The sequence below is a fragment of the Salmo salar genome, chromosome ssa01 (genome assembly GCF_905237065.1).
Source record: "Salmo salar chromosome ssa01, Ssal_v3.1, whole genome shotgun sequence".
Classification (NCBI taxonomy): Eukaryota; Metazoa; Chordata; class Actinopteri; order Salmoniformes; family Salmonidae; genus Salmo; species Salmo salar.
The window spans coordinates 58658375-58676239 of NC_059442.1; the positions used below are offsets into that span (position 1 = coordinate 58658375).

General features: G+C 41.8%; 1 protein-coding gene across 2 annotated transcripts in view; it reads left to right on the forward strand.

Moving 5' to 3' along the window:
* The window catches only part of LOC106606354 (uncharacterized), a 35693-nt gene extending 19677 nt beyond the window's left edge, over window positions 1-16016 (forward strand). The window contains exons 3-8 of one of the 2 annotated variants that reach the window (XM_014202515.2): window positions 3876-4037; window positions 8794-8959; window positions 11033-11166; window positions 11333-11454; window positions 13496-13601; window positions 13798-16016. In XM_014202515.2, the coding sequence (XP_014057990.1) occupies window positions 3876-4037; window positions 8794-8959; window positions 11033-11166; window positions 11333-11454; window positions 13496-13592 (681 nt within the window). In that variant the 3' untranslated portion in view covers window positions 13593-13601; window positions 13798-16016. The remainder of the gene's footprint in view (window positions 1-3875; window positions 4038-8793; window positions 8960-11032; window positions 11167-11332; window positions 11455-13495; window positions 13602-13797) is intronic. The other variant, XM_014202510.2, reaches the window with a different exon arrangement.
* The last annotated feature ends 1849 nt before the right edge of the window (window positions 16017-17865 follow it).

A 17865-nucleotide genomic window follows, 5' to 3' on the forward strand; every position in this document is an offset into this window, starting at 1 on the left:
GTCTTGCCGCTCCCTGGGCCCAGAGCTGGACGGTCTACCTGGACGCATCAAACAGGTGTCAAATTGCTCAAATTACTCACATATTTACCTAGATAAAGCCCCTTTGATAGCCTCTAGGGCCCCTTTAAGGGAACTGCCGGCTGCCGGCGGGTGGCGGATATTTTGGGGGGCCCTTCCGTGGCTTACTTTAGAGGTGTATTGCTGACAGGCAGTCCGGCGGTAAAACTCTTCATCATCATCATCACTTGTCACCACAGCTAATAATGCCATTCCTTTGCCTGCCAAATGGGGCTCTGTGGCCCCAGGAATTTAGATATTGGAAGCCCCCCCCCACCCCCAGTCAAACATCAAAGGCTCTCTTTCTCTCTCCCTCTGCCCCTGTTTTATAGTTTTAAGTGGTATGATGGCCTCAAGATGGTCTGTCAATCAAATGTTTTGAAAAGAGCGTTCCCTAAGCATGCTAAACATAAAAACACTAATGTCAGTTAGTTACCAATAACACTGCCTTCTACTGTATATGGAGACAGGGCTGCAGGGTAGCGTAAGAGCGCAGAGCGCAGCGCCGACATATTTCACCATGAGGAGAAGAGATTTATCATATGGATGTGTTTAGCTCTCTGTCTGATCTTCAGCGTGCAGGCCTCTATCCGTAGGAGGAACCACAGGGCATTCAAAGCATATTTTCCCCTCCGTTGAAGGATGTGTGGAACACTGTGGAATATGGTGTCATAAAATAATGAAGACCGGAGAAGACGGCAACCCCGGTTAATTAAAATGGCGGTCCTGTCGAATTCCTCAGCTGCAGCCCATAAACATGCACATGATACAGTACCAAACACACTTCCTAGGGACTTCAGATGCATTCCACTGATTCGTCTGTTTATGATGAGCTGGTCTGTGTGTATTGTGGTGCTGGTTCCTATATGCCCTTTTGCTCAAGGCATCTGTAGAGTACATGAGAAGTAGAGTACATGAGAAGTATGGCTGCTGAATTGATGCAAGACACCCAAGGACTTACACTGGTTATTGTTGGCAGGTAGTAAGAGCTACTGAGGTAGACCAGCGTTTTGGTGAGGTGTGGTTGGTGGCTAATTGAGACAGGTAGCTAGCATCATTAGTGTTGTTAATCTCACCACCAACCCATATTTTTTATTTTATATATTTTTTTACCTTTATTTAACTAGGCAAGTCAGTTAAGAACAAATTCTTATTTACAATGATGGCCTACCGGGGAAAAGTGGGGTAACTGCCTTGTTCAGGGGCCGAACGACAGATTTTTACCTTGTCAGCATTTTTACCTTATCGGAATTACGTCATACATTCTGTCTCTCTGTAAATCCTCAAGATCCCCTTTTCCTGTCAAAGTTTGACAGAGCCAGCACTGACACACAGTGTTCTCCAAAGAGTGCCTTGGGAGATAAACAACAAAGCAGAGAGGCAAGAATATTATCTCAACTCTCTCCCCAGACTGTGTGCTGAAAATAAATGGAGCTTTCTGGATAGAAAACGAGTAAACGTGTACAGCACATACTTTTCTCCCTCTCTCTGACTTTCTCCCTATCTCTGACTTTCTCCCTATCTCTGTCTTTCTCTCTATCTCTGTGTGCATCCCACATCTGACGGCCAATTCCTTTCCAACGCTGTCATGTTTAGGAAAGTATTTTTTGGTGCGGTAGACGCAGTGGAATGTCCAGAACCAAGACCCGAGGAGAGTCTCAGTTTTCCACAACTTTGATATGTTGGCATATCATGCTCATATTTTCTATGTTGCGTCTAGCTCACTTGGTAGGGCATGGCACTTGCAATGCCGGGGTTGTGGGTTCGATTCCCATGTATGCTGTCGCTCGGGATAAATGTCTGCTAAATGAATAAAATCATTAGATACTGTATGATATGAAAAATAGAAAAAGAACCCACAGTTGTTTTTTTTTTATTTCTGTTTCTCATTGTCTCATTGTGTATTTGCTTTGGAAAATGGACCTGCCCTTAAGTGTCATTTTAACACATGCACCTCTCCTTTCTCTCTATTTTACACTTTCACAACTTTAAAGGAAAGAGCCAAGTGAAAAGTCATTCACTAACTAGGCCAAAGCCTGGCATTTCCTCCACACGTCAGCGATTCCCACGTTTGAAACATTATCACCCCCTCACAACATAAGGGGCCAGAGGAAGTTCTGAGGAAGGGAGTGGGGACATATCTTCCCCTCTCTTTTCCACTCTAGTCCCCTTCCATGACCCATGGGGGGCCATGGAGGGGTGATAAGATCAGTCCCAACCTGCTTCCATCACCGCCTCTGCCAGGAAGACTGCTAATGACTGCCTGTCTCATATCCTCTGCCCATTTACTTACTGTGTGTGAGGAGGAATCTCCTCCTTATCTTAATTGAACCCCTGTAAAACAGAGCTGGGATGGCCAGGCTACACGCTACAGGCTACAGGCTAGAGGAACAGGCACCAATTCACTGTCCACCCGACATATCATCGCTGAGGCCCTGGGCAGACACCTGCATATCTGGGGAGATAAGGGGAGAGCTAGGACAGTACTGGACATCTCCATGAGCCATTGACAAAATGTAATGCTTCAAAACCACTGTCTGGGAAACGAGTAGTAAGTCAAGACCGTGTGTAATGGGTAGAAGGTTCATTTCTCCATCGGAGGAAATGAGTGATGTCAGTTCTCCTGACTGTTATGACTTTTTGTCCCATTGTTTGGCCTGCGTTTCCATTAGTGGACAGATCCCTTACTGGAGTTTCACAGAAGTGGCACGGAAAAGCCTTCTGGGTGGAGAAAGGCTTCGACCTGAGCTTACTTCCTGCTTTTGTTTGGACACTGTGGAATGGTGGACGATTGTATAAATATTTGCTCAGAATGTCCTTTTCATATTTCTGCAAACGTGAGCATCTGCACCTCTCGGGCAAACGGTCACACCATAAAACAAACAAACAAATGGCACACACCTGACTTTGTGTTCCCACACCAAAGGCAATGACTTAACCTCTGTTCCACCCCTCTCAAAGGCACTATGTCTCACATTGTTATCGCAGACCTTTCACTTACCCATCTCCAGCCAATGGCCTCATAGGCGATTTGATGTTTAAATTGAACATCTTCATAACTACCATGGGAATACCACAACCACCCGCCATTACCATCCATCAAACGATTAGAAATGTATGCACTGCCACTATGGTATGTCGATAGATTATGCAATACCGTCACGATGAGGCTAGACCCTAAGATAAATTCATATGAGTCACACATAATCCCTTTCAGACTTTCTGACTCGTCTCCTCCCGGTCAACGATGACACGAAGCTAGGTGAAGACAAGTGGCCCACGCGGCAGCGGGGGAAATGTACTTACGAGTTTGTACAATGATCCGGAGTAGTAAAACAGACTCAGTCTATATGGTTCACATGTAACAGTGTCATAAAATATCCCATAAAAACATGACTATGATAAAAATGGAATAAAATATAAAAATGTGTTGAATATCAGAGTGGATGGATAACCTGCCTGGCAGGTTACATCATTCATCAAACATCACCTTGTTAAATCCACCGATCATATGGGGCACCTTTTAAGACGATGTTATAGCTGGACCCAAGAATTTCAGAGGACATAAAGATATTTTTTATCACACAGGAACATTTTGTGGATTAGGGATCAGTAAATCAGTAGCCCTTTCTTTAATCTGGTTGTCAGGAATGATGGGTGATATAAACGTCTGGAATCATTTCACCAAATACCTTTGACCACTAGTTCTCAGCAGTCAAGCTTCCTCTTTGTTCCAGATTGTGCGCTCTATGGTAGCCCTACAGAGCCCTAATGACCTCACTAAACTCACCAACCAAATTGTCTCTCTGTTTCCTCAGGTCCACCAGGCCAGCTCCAACCCACTGGGCTCTGGACTGGGCTACCTGGAGCACATCTGCCAGCTCATCGAGAAGATTGGTCAGCTCCAGGAACACAACCTCAGGCTGCAGAAGCAGATCTGTGGGCTGCAGAAGGATGGAAGGTTGACCAAGACCAAAGAGGTGAGTCACATACAGACAATACTATGCGCTATGGGACCCTGGGAAGAATCCCAGGTTAAAACATCTGGATTGGACTTGTGCATCTTATCAAAGATAGGCTTCCGCCACATAGCTTTTGCATGACATATCCAGTCTTGTCAGATCAGGGAGGGCGAAGACAGTAAGTACTGAGACAAAGCTTGCTTAAGGTCAAACCATCTCTCTCAATGAGTTATAGCAAACAAAGGGGTCTTAACCGTGTGAATGTTCTAATGTTACGGTATTATGATTTATCTCAATTACTACCTAATTTGTCAGAGATACAAAGCTCCTAAAAATGTTGTAAAAACTTTGTAAACGTAGCTGTAGGTCGTGCAGGGCAGACCTAAGACCATTGATCTTTGATTTGCAGCTGACTGCTGCCCAGGTGGTGCAGAGGTAGCCATGCCTTGAAATGAGTGATTACTCACCATTAGGTCCCAGTGCTAATCCAGCGGTTTCAGAACGGCAGTAGGAGCTGTAAGTCATGCCGGAGGAAAGTGTATTTAATAAGTAGAACAGCTGGGTCCAGCACACTGCAGTCTTCAAACATGTTTTTATTTATTTAACCAGGCAAGTCAGTTAAGAACAAACTCTTATTTACAATGACGACCTAGAAACAGTGGGTTAACTGCCTTGCTCAGGGACAGAACGACAGATTTTTACCTTGCCAGCTCAGGGATTCGATCAACCAACCTTTCGGTTACTAGCCCAACGCTCTAACCACTAAGCTACCTGCCGCCCCGGAACACATATGGGGCACACATTTAGGAACGTCCTTATAGCATGGCAAAGGGGTCGTTGTTGGACTAGTAACCGAAAGGTTGCAAGTTCAAATCCCCGAGCTGACAAGGTACAAATCTGTCGTTCTGCCTCTGAACAAGGCAGTTAACCCACTGTTCCTAGGCTGTCATTGACAATAAGAATTTGTTCTTAACTGACTTGCCTTGTTAAATAAAGGTAAAATAAATCAATAAATAGCACGGTAAAGGGGTCCTTATAGCACGGTAAAGGTGTTGTTATAGCACGATAAAGGTGTTGTTATAGCCTGGTAAAGTGGTCCTTATAGCACGGTAAAGGGGTCCTTATAGCACGGTAAAGGGGTTGTTATAGCACGGTAAAGGTGTTGTTATAGCACGGTAAAGGTGTTGTTATAGCACGGTAAAGGTGTTGTTATAGCACGGTAAAGTGGTCCTTATAGCACGGTAAAGGGGTCGTTATAGCACGGTAAAGGGGTCCTTATAGCACGGTAAAGTGGTCCTTATAGCACGGTAAAGGGGTCGTTATAGCACGGTAAAGGGGTCGTTATAGCACGGTAAAGGGGTCCTTATAGCACGGTAAAGGGGTCCTTATAGCACGGTAAAGGGGTCCTTATAGCACGGTAAAGGGGTCCTTATAGCGCGGTAAAGTGGTCCTTATAGCACGGTAAAGTGGTCCTTATAGCACGGTAAAGGGGTCGTTATAGCACGGTAAAGGGGTCCTTATAGCCTGGTAAAGTGGTCCTTATAGCACGGTAAAGTGGTCCTTATAGCACGGTAAAGTGGTCCTTATAGCACGGTAAAGTGGTCCTTATAGGGGCACGTGTATTTTTATGTTTATTAATAACAAACATCAGGGGCTTTCCGGTCACCTGTTTAGAGAGAGCAGAGAAGTTAGAGTCTGTGGTTGGGCCAATGATGCATCATTCATGATGATAACCTGAAAAATCTACATCTGTTTATATCTGAAATAATGTCCATGTTTGCTAACCATGTACTGTATCTGTAACATCACTCTCTAACAGCTATCCCAAATTAGATAGCCACATTTGTTTGTTAAACTTTTGTCTATGAAAATGTAGAAATGCAAGCACAATGTCAGCAGTAAAATAGGGCAAATTACGTTTCTTGTTTTTCTGTAGTAAGCATCATTTAGAGTAGTATTCCAGTAAACTCTCATAAAATAGCTACAATTCTGCTCAGTTAACAATGTGTAACCTATAAAATCCCCAGGCCAGCTCTCCTCGCTCTCACTTTCCGTTCCCAAACAGGATGAATGCGTTCGCTCTGAATGTTATCTTACCAACGCCAGAGAGACATTTTTTTTTATTATTCATGGCTTTTAAAAGTTGTGGCATTGTCATTTAAAAAAAATCAGTATGGCAATAACATGGGCACATGGGTGGCATTTTAACACACTTGAATAGAAAATGAGGCTCGCAGAGTTTAGAGTCCCAAAGCTACCTCAATTTTATGTTTTTGTTTTCAGCTCAACATAAGAAGAAAACATGACCTTGAATATGAAAAAAAACAACATTGGCACAAGATTTCTCCCAACCCTATTGCATTGTATTCAACTTTGCCCCCTCTCTTGTGACAGTTGCCTGTGCTTCTAAAGAAAAGTACTTTGGCATTGTGTGGATGCCTCCCTTTCCTTTTGAGACTTTGGCACAATACCGGACCGGCTACGTTAAGGAGGTTTCAGAGAGCTTGTTCCAAACTATCCCTGTCAGTTTGGGCCTGGGGGCCGGAAAAGCTTTCCACTGAAGCAAAGGGTGAGCCCAGCAGGAGCATACACTACAAAGTCTTCAAAGACAGAGAGAGAGAGAAAAAAAAGAAAGAGGGAGAGAGAAAGGAGAGAGGGAGAAAGGGGGACAGTAAGAGAGAGATCGCAAAAAGTGCTCATTCAGACAACTGCATCCTCTCTTACAAAAGCTATTTCTTAACAATCTTAGCAGAACTTACAATTCTTTGAGGTCATCAAATTCTGACATGATTTCACCTTGATAATGATATTTGTCCAGATAACTTGGTGTTGTTATTCTCTCTAGGCCAAACCCTGACTTGAAAGAAGACTTTTAGGACCACACCGGCTGACCTCCCAAGCGGTTGGTCTTTACCCCTGCTGTGAGTGTTTCTATGGTTACGCCACAAGCTGAACCCCATAGATGACACATCAAAAGGAGGAGCAAGTCTGCTGGGACACATCTAAGCTCCATGAACGACACCCATGGTTCCCTGTGCCTACACACATCTAGCCCACCATTCAAATCAACACCAGGGTCACCGCTGGGCTCATTATAAACACAGAGATCAATGAGACAATGGCCAGTTACCACCTACATAGAGCCCTCTTTTCCAGCTTCATCTGTTCTCTACCAGGACCAGCGTGCTTTGGGGTTTCTTGTGATGAACTGAAATGCAAGAGTCAATACTAGAGTGGAAGAAGACTTGTAATCAAGTTTCTAATGTGAGCAATGAACATGAGCTCACTCTTACGGACTCAAGCTCCCCCTTTCCCTATCCTCAATGCAGTACTACCTCAGACAATGGAGCCATCTGCAGACTGTCCCTGGGTTATTGAGGAACAGGATTTGATGAAGGGAACATTCCAGGGCTGGAGTGTTCTAGACCTTCCCTTTTCCCGAGTGCAAAGAGGCATATTGCCTTTAAAAGTTGAATCCTCTTCTGAGGTCAAAGGCCCGGTGTGGCCGGCTCTCTGAGTCCCCAAATGTGGGCTGCCTCCTTCTAAGGGTTAAGCACACACAGTTTGGGTAGGTCCTTGGAGAGTGCAAAGACCATACTGTTATCGCCCATGGAACCTGGGCCAGGAACCTGGGCCAAGACCCTTCTCAGTAGAGGCGGTGTCTTCACCGAGTGTAGAGTGTGGTCGTGGTTCCAGCGGGGATGTCAGACTACGGTCAAAGTTCCGCGAAACAAAAACAAAGCCGTGGAGTGTGACTTCAGTGGTCATTCATCATGCTATTTACCCCATTTTTGATGTTTAAACGTCCAGTGGTTTCGTAACAGGCTATTCAGAGTTCAAACAAGGAATTCTGGGAGAGAGCACTGCCCAGTGATGATGTTATTCTAGTGTAAAGTTTGCACCTTGTGTCCAGGGTAGAGGTAACTTCAGTGCGGAGAAGGAAATTATTTTGCACAAGATCAGGAAGTGACTTCACCTAATGAGCCTCCTGGGTATCGGTCCTGGGTTCTGAATTTGTGCAAGTGGCGAGTGTGTAACCTTCACGTGATGAAAAATCCCCCTACTGTAGAAGTGACACTGCACGTTTAAATGTTAACAATGAAGCAGGAAAAACCAACACTTGTCTCCAGGCTTTCATTTTATTCCGTTTATGCTACTGCTGAGTGTCTGCGTTGTTTGAGCTATAAGGGGATTTCTTTTACGTTAGCGTGGATGTGACATCCAGAGTTTCCTCAGCTGGGATAAACGGATGTGAACATTTTCCTGACAAATTCCAACTTCACACAATGACTCGGAAAGTCTCGTTCATTGTTCTTTGATTCACCATACATGTATCGGCATAGCACATAGATTATAAGGCCTACTTTGGACAAGTTCATGTTGAGTTCAGAAGTTTATCTTTGAGGTTAGGTTAGCACAAACCCAACTCAGTCTGGAAAAGAAATAGTAAATACACACTATGTATGAAAACAACAATTAAAGTAAGTTATTAAGTTAAAGTAGGTTTAAAACAATAAAAATAAACTCAGATATCCCAAAGACTCTTATAAAAAATGTGGTAGCATATAAGGCCAAGAAATACAAGAGTGTGATGGCCATAACACATTTTCACTCTCCTGAATTTGTAACAGATGGTTGCTGGCTGAGCCAAGTATGCAGTATTGGAGGGCCATTCTTGACCAACGAGCGAGAAAAACAACAAACTCGATTCGGATATTGTAAAATACATTTCATATGCCTCCTACTCACAGTCCTGTACCTTCTCTTCCCCCAGGACTTCTTCCTGCAGCACTGTAGCTGTGGAATGGCCGGCATGGCCTTCCATGAACAGAAAAGACACTCTAGGAGTGAGTTCCTGACCACCTCCATGAGCGACACCCTCTCTGACCTCTCCACCATCCCTGAGGTCACACACCACACAGGACTCACAGCCAGGGGAGGTCAGTTAACTACTTAATAACATGATAACAACCCATAATCTACCTCCAGTCATCTCTCCTCACTCAAAATCCAATGGATATTCCATACATTCTCCAAAAGTATTTGTGTCCCAGTTTGACTGTAATTTCATCAGAAGTTTCCAGCCCTATCCTTTTGTTTCCCTCAGAAAACCACAGTGTATTATTTCATTGGCAGGCAGATTAGCACTTGATAACCTGCTCCTGTGGTAATCATTCAGTCACAAACAATCACAAGACCGATTTATAGTAATGTTTGCCTTTAAGTTTTCCTGAAATGGATTTTCTGGGTTTATTTAAAAATCATTAGAGGGTTTTAAAAATGTGACCGGGCGACGACCCCAGGTGTGTTTTCGCCCAATGTTCACCTTTTCATAATCTCATATAACATTCCGAGCAACAATAGTCCCCCAGAAATATAATTATTTCCCCAAATGTTTGTACTCTCCTGTTTTCGAAGTGGCTCACATTCCCTCAGGTGGGCTGGTGACAGTGTGGTGGTTCTGACTATTATTATTGACTTTTATTTATTCAGGGAAGACCAATTGAGACCAGTGTCTCATTTGTAATGGTGCCCTGAGAACAGAAATTCCAACAACACAACAACAAAAGATAAAACACAAGATAAATACATTACATCAGGTTATTACAACAAGTTATGATAGTCCATTGAAACAATTGCACACTTCAGTAAACTCATTTAACAACAGAGTTTTAAACTTCCTTATCGGCACCAGGGAATCCAGGAGTAATTTGTTTTGTAAGATATTCCATAACTGTGGTGTGTTAAAACTAAAGGCAGATTTACCAAACTTTATGGAGACAAGCGGGACCTCAAGAGTTAACGAACCCCGTGACAGGACACGTGTGCTTTCTCATGGTGTCAAGTCTAGTTGCCACTATATTACGAAATGTGTACCGCAAGGGTTGGTATTGGGACCTGTTCTCTTCACTATGTATATAAATAATATTGGTCTATGTATTCAATCCTGTAATATTCATCACTATGCAGACAATATGTTTATGTATGCCATTGCACTGACTGTTGACCGAGCTATGTTAGAGCTGCAATCTGATTTTGTTGCATTACAGAAAGCCCTCGTTGATTTAAAACATGTACTTAATGCGGGCAAAACTAAAAATATGATGTTCTTTAATTCACAAAACAAATTCTCAGACGGGCTACATATTCACTCATTGGACGGCTCCCTCATCGAGCGGGTTCCAGCCTACAAATATCTGTGCGTTTGGATTGATAAAGATCTAATGTTTAAAAAACATACTGATGAGGTAGTTTTAAATGGAGGGAACATATAGAGTCCCATGGATTCAGGAATTTCTTGCTCTTCCGGTAGGCAGGATTCAGGAAATTGGAGCTGGGGAGTAGGAGGATGGCGAACGGTCCTCTCTGTACTGCGATAACAGATTGGTGAGGTTGAGTGGGCAGTGGCGGCAGGTTGAAATAAGGGGTTCCTCTGGGACTGCTGATTCCCATCACCGTGTGTCATAACAGTTTCCCCCCACTATGAGCAGCGAGTGGTTCCAGCCCTTGTGACTCTAGCCTTATTTATACCTGGCGCTAACATGCGTCCTTTGTCCTGATCTTTTCCACATTCTGATTGTGCCCACATTTTCAGAAATATGTCTACACATGGTATTAAAATGTGTCTCAATGTGTTTGCAATGTGACCAGCTATTCTTTAAAAAAAAAGTATTTATTTATTTTAAGACCCATATTGATGCCATAAGTCAATGGTGCCACCTGTCAATGATTTAAGATGGTGGGATAATTATGAATAAATGGTTTCCCTGTCCAGATCCGTCTACACTTGTAAGGTATCCAGACACAATGCTTGCCTGACTACCTTCGTAGGTGGTCAGAAAGATCACAATCAGATCACAATGCGTATTTCAATCATCTACAGTCTACACCGGTCTGAAAATGTGGGCACAATCAGAATGTGGACAAGATCAGAACAAAGGATGCATGCTATAACCACGTATAAACAGATCTTCTGATTAATTTATTCTCTCTCGCTCTCTTTCTCTCTATAGAGAGTGACCAGGGTGGATGCCAGCCCCTGGTGCCCCTTTGGAAGAGGGGCCTGAATCGGATGAGCTACACAGAGGGAGATACGCGCTCCTATCTCTCTGACAGTACAGAGGGTCTCTCTACCCCACACAGACGGGTGAGTCACTCTTACATCCCTCCTCTGACTCACTGGCTCTGCACAATACCCTCAACCCCTGTTTACGGTGCAAATATCTACATGAGCACAACACGATGCTACCTGACCAAACAGTGGGTAAAGCGCCTATTCGTTAATGCTGAGAGATGTGTGTTTGGTTGTGTAGCTGAGTGAGAACTACACGTGGGGCAGAGTGAAGGATCTGGTGAAGAAGACCAAGCTGAGGAACCAGAGCAGACTGGGACAAACATCCACCTCCCTGAAGAGATCCTGTCCACAGCTTTACCGGTGAGGACAACCCCCACCCTCCCCGTGCTCTCTCTCGCTCTCGCTCTCGCTCTCTCGAAGGAAACACTCAGTCTACTCGAAATACTGTATTTCTTACTACAGTATCTGTAAACAAACACACAACTAACACTAGGATTACATTTAACTTCATAAAATTCAAAATAACAGTTGGAGCTTGTTGGTCCTTCAAGGATGTTTGAAAATCTTGAGCTAATCATGATACAAGGAAGGAGAGGTTAAGTTATTAATCACAGCTCGCTTTAGTTTCATATTTTTGTGTGTGCCTATTATTTCTAGATAATTTAGTCTTAGCATGAAGAGGAGTTAAGACTGTCATTGGCAGTAGATCATGGGTTGTGTTTGCAGAATGATTCAACTGCTTCCGAGAAAGAATATTGACACTGAAAATACTGAAAATGCCCGACCGACCGACTCATATCATCTTACCATTTAGAGATAATTACTTAAATAAAATTACTTTTATATTGCTATTTAAAATGCAGTTATAACACATCACTTGTAAGTAGCGATTTTAACTTTCCCCTGTGACAAATGATCAGCCAAGCTAAACACATCAAAATCAAATAAACGTACCACTAACCAGAATATATTGTTACTCAGTCAACACAACTGTCAGAAGTGTGTGCCTTGACAAATTATCTCGAGTAATAACCACGGCTATAATATTTTACAGCATTCAGTATACGTCATGGAAAACTTAGCCCACAACCACTGGCATCTATCTTAAATAGCATCCGTAAAATGTCACAATGAAGCAAAAAAAACTGACTTGTACACAAAGCAGATGCACTCTTCAGTGTCAGGGAGCAACTACGCACCGTTTATTTCAATATGACTGAGGCAAATATGATAAGCGTAAGTGTTTTTATCTAAGCACAAGCCTGTAAAATTATACTTCCCAAGTTCACTGGTTCTCTACACTGGTTGTAATTGGTGACTAGCACCGCTGGGTTTAAATGGCCTAAGCTCAAAACCACTGAAAACAAACCAACCTCCCTCATTTGTTATAACAAAACAAAATTGGCCCCATCTAACAGTATGCAGCTTTTTTTGCAAGCAGGAATCTACGGCAACATATTTGGAGTAGACAAAAAAGACGTGGATATTTTGGGTTAGAAAGTATTGACATCCTTAGCGACTTTAGGCGAATACTAAACTATGACAGGTGTCACGGTTGTTGTAGAATGAAGGAGCGGACCAAAGCGCAGCGTGTGTATCGTTCCACATTTTCTTTATTAAACTGTGAAACTATGCAATACATACAAATAAACTGAATGAACAAAACAACAAACTGACGAAGAGTTACAACATACACTTACTCAAAAACAATCTCCCGCAAACCCAAGTGGGAAAAACAACTACTTAAGTATGATCTCCAATTAGAGACAACGATGACCAGCTGCCTCTAATTGGAGATCATCCCAAAAAACAACATAGAAATACAAAAACTAGAACATAACAACATAGAAAATCTAAACTAGAAGAAAAAAACTGTCACGCCCAGACCTACTCTACCATAGAAAATAACAGCTTTCTATGTCAGGACGTGACAACAGGTTCTTGGCACTGCAAGATTTTCTATTATTTTGTTAATGCGAAGAGGGATGTGTCAGTGGATGAATTGTGGTATTATTTTGTTTGAGGGTTGTAGAACATAAGAATCTGGTGGGAGTTGAAGAGCTTGAGGAAAGAACAGCTATTCGTTGTGCCCTTCAACGTATTCCACAACTTGGATGGGCACTCTTCAGAGGGAGGGAGCTTGGCACGGACCCAGACAAATAGGGGAGGGGTTGCAGTGTCAGGTTTGAGGTATGCAGGGAGGAGTTGGCGAATTCCACATGTATTTCAGAGTGGTCCAAGGATATATAGAGAGATGCAGAATTGATCAAAAGGGAGACCCTCTCTTGGAAAGAAATGCGTGTGGAAAAACCATCCTGGTCTCAAGCATTGTGCAAACTAATGCATTGCTCATTGTAATAGCATTGGAGAGCACCAATAACAATGACCCATTTCCCTACAGCCCTGACCTGGGACCAGTGGACCTACCAGGAAGAAACAGGAACTCCATGATCGCCTTGGGCCATCAGAACAAACTGGACTTCCAGTGGCCCCGATAACCATTGTTGGTACACAAATTTCTGACACAAAATATTGCTAATGCGTAGTGAAACATGTTGGAAGCATGCTGTGCATGTACAACTGTTTTAGCAGCTATCGTACGATCTATTCTCAGCGTACATGTATAATAAAGATATCCATAGAGGTGAAGAGGCAACACTTTTGTAACACTGCCCACACTGAACGTCTTTGTTTTCTACTCAGATATGAAACAGATGGCCCGAAGTGGGAAGAGAATACCCGGAAGAGGATAAAGTGAAGTTGCACAGATTCTTGACTGGACAGAGAGAGTAGTGTGAAAGGAGGGATGTGAGAAATAACACTTGTGATGGATGACAAAACTTTGAGTGAGGAGTGAAAAGAAAACAAAAAGAGGATGAGATACAATTCAAACTAAGGGATTTTATTGTTTCAGATAAGGGAACATTGGTATTTTTATGAGAATAGACATGCATGTACTCCACAATGTACATGAATACGATACAAATTATTTAATCTTGTACTATAATCGTTTTCTATTCAATTCATATTGTAATGCTTTCTCTAAATATATGTTATGTTATTGACATTTCAGTACTATGTGTTGGAGAAAACAATAACTCTTTGATATGGTTGTTCCAACTAAGAAATAGCCTAGACAATATTCTGGGGTGAAAGTAAAGGGATAGTTCACACAATTTACAAAATGACATTGGTTTCCTTACACTGTAAGCAGTCTATGGACAAGCTATGACAGCAATGCATCCTTTGGTTTAGTTTCCCTGCCACTGTTTCAACATGCTAGCATTTTAGCATTTGTGGCACAAATCCCATTCAAGTCATGGGACCGAATGTATTCGCACGTCATGCCCAAATCAATACATGATTTAAATTCTAGATAAGAGCGTCTGCTAAATGACTAAAATGAAAATGTAACAATAATTTGAAAGTATCTAAAGTTGCTTGTCAAACTCAACAAAGTCACATAGATGATTTGAACATGATGCTTGAAAAATACTAATATCGGTCCCATGACAGGGTAAGGAAACCAATATGTCATTTTGTGTTTGGGTGAACTATCGCTTTGGCTATCATGCCCCCTTGAACAAATGTGAAACATACACATATCATACATATTTCAGGATTGTACTTAACTATTCAACATATTTTGTATGAATTCTCTTCTTGTTTTGAGTGTAGGCCTACGAGGCTGTGTGTGCATGCACTATACAGGGATAACAGATCGTGGTGATGTTGTGTGAATGTGCTGTATATAACAAAAGTTAATTGTGTACAGCCATTGTTTATGTACAGGAGGGGAGTTATGCCTCTGTAAATTCCTATGTTTATATGATGGAAATGTATACTTTTTGGAGATCGGGGTTCCAGATCCCTTATGATAAAAAACACTTTGAGGACGCTAGAAAACGTTTGTGATGCATTGCCCCAAGGTTTTTTAATGTTCCTCTCAAACATTTATGTAAAAAAAAAAATAGTAAAGAAAAAAACAATAATTTCATATCACTGCAACATGTATTTATCAGAGGCTGCTGTTGCATATGTTCATCTTCAAGACATATTTTTTTTTATTGTGACACGCAAGTCTGGTTAACAAGCTAACGGTGATTTAGCTTTTCTACACCACGGTTAAATTCCCTGGTTTTCCAGAAATCCTGGTTGGAGTATTCCCAGTATTTCCTGCTTTTCCCTCGTTAATTCCATGAATCTTCCAAACAGGCTTCCTTGAAAAATTGGGAATTTGGGGAAAGCTTCTGGAATTTTGCAACCTTTGTTACATCACTATGAGCTTCCTTTGATAACAGACAGGCAAGTGCCATGGTACCTTGGAAATCTCACTGGGTAACTACAGAAGGAAAGTTCAACACAGAAACTTTGAAAAGGATTATTAAAATGGCTTCAAAGCCTTGACATCTAATTGAAATACAGCAGAAGTAAATTCCAAATGCTCAAAACTGTTCAGCGTTGTTTAAAACAGGAATGGAGGTCATCAGTTTTTAGAAAACACTAATCCCACAGAAAGAACAAAACAGTTGGTTATCCAGTATGTACTTCAGCAATGTGAACAACAGTATTGTACAACACCAATGAGTTATTCATCATGGTCAACATGTACTCCTATTAAAATAATAATGCTGTACATGTAGCACAGCTGTAGCTGTATCATACGGAATTCATGTACTTCTAAATACTCTAATCAAGTAGAAAATAAATCTGTTGCAACTTAAGAGGCAGTAAATGCTGTCAATATGCATGATAGGCCTACATGTTTTGTCAGGACTGGGATCTAAAGACTAAAGATTGTGATATCTGTATATTGTAGAGTTACAGTAAGTTGTACATGGATGGAATATCGCAATATGCATAATGTATCATTATTCAAAGTTATTTTTCAAAATAAAGTTGACATTTCCAGTGACATGAAATGCTGTGTTTTCAGTAATTTTATACCACTCACCTTGTCCTGCAGGATATAAAGCAAATCATGTTTCTCATGGAAAGAAAGATGTAAAGATCACTCATTCACTAGAAACTAGAGTTTCCAAATAAGTGGAAAGATATACTCAACAGGGTGCCCTTAGAGATTCCCCTCTATTTATGATTCATTCTACAGTAAAACCTACTATGGGGTTTTCTTGGAAATTCTACACAGGGACACCCGATATCCAAACTTAAATGAATCATTGTTCATTAACAGCATGCTGGAGAGGTCACAGTCAAACTTAGATGCATAAAATACCGGTCTGAAGTTAGCTCTCCTGGGGCAGTCCCGTTAGTTCTCTTATATACTGCTTACACAAGTTATATTTGCATGATTTAGCTATTCATCATTCATAATTCATTCATCATTAACGTTTGGTTCATGCATGTGACCGACCAATACCTCACAAGGCTTCCTCTCCAAGCTGAGACCTTGAAACTGAGATATCCCTTGTGTTCTCAAAACAAGGTTCTAGGAGTACTACCAAATTACTCTACTGATAGTGAGGATTCCTCCCAGGCACGTTCAATCAGTCACTTGCATGAACACAGAAATTGGTTATTAGAACAGCACAAACATTGAACACAGAAATTGGTAAATAGAAAAGCACAAACATAACACTTTCCATCACAGGGTAGAGTGTGCAATGGATACAACACGGAGTTTGTAGTTCACAGTAATCCATTTATTAAACACATAGAATATCAACCAGTCACGAAATTTCGTCAGCCGGTGATTGTCAAGCAAATAACTGTCGGTCTCACGGTAATTGACTGTTAATTAACATAAACACATTTAGCATCTCCTGGCTTCCACACATAGCCTACAAGCCACTGATGTAGACCTTTGGAACATCTACATTTTAAAAAGTCTAATAAATCCATGTAATATAGCCTACACCTTCACAATAAATCCATTATTTATTTTAGACAGGTCTAAAGAAACATGATATGAAGATAATGTAGTCTATTTCAGAAGAACAGAATCACATACTCTGAGTTGTCCTTATGTTAGACTCTGATCTGGCCTTTCCAAATGGCTATGGGCTACACTACTTCCTTTAGCAGACAAGATTTGCTTACAATTCCGTGGTATTATTTTACAGTATGGAGAATACAATTGAACAAAGCTGAATAAAATAGAAAGGATATTTTCACCAAATGATTTGAGGGAGTGCGCACATGCAGCTATTCTGTGTTGAGCACTTAACAAAAAAATATGTACTCCTATATGCTTAATTTAGAGTTATTAATGTAACTTTAGTTGTTCTACAAATGTTGGGCTTTATGTTTAGATGTTTAAGACATTCTAAGGCTGCATGATGAGACTCTAATGATGATTTGGAAAAAATTGCTAGAAAAGCACGAGCTCTGCTTTGTTTTTTTACGCAGGCTGTACACATCGTCGGTCTCTCATTCACAATTTGACAAGCACTTGCTAATGCCTGGCATTTCCTGGTGGCATCCCCTTTGTATGGCCGTAATGCACCTTAAAAAAATCCATGCCTTTTGCGGCTAGTGGCCGTTGTGCCCTTCGCCCGGAGTGCTGCCTTGCGACCTTCTCCCTGAATGCTTCACATGGCTCACATGATGGGTCTTTCTCACAGGCTACAAGTGAAGACAGACATCGGGGAAGCAACTGCGTGCGTCCTTATCCATTTCCAAGGTCCATATTGAAGATATTGGATGAACTGTCCACATTTATTTTTCGTCAGCCTACAAGATGAGTAGGCCTAACGAATTAGCCTATGTCAATCTACTATCCCCCGTTGACCTATTCTATTCTGTGCGAGA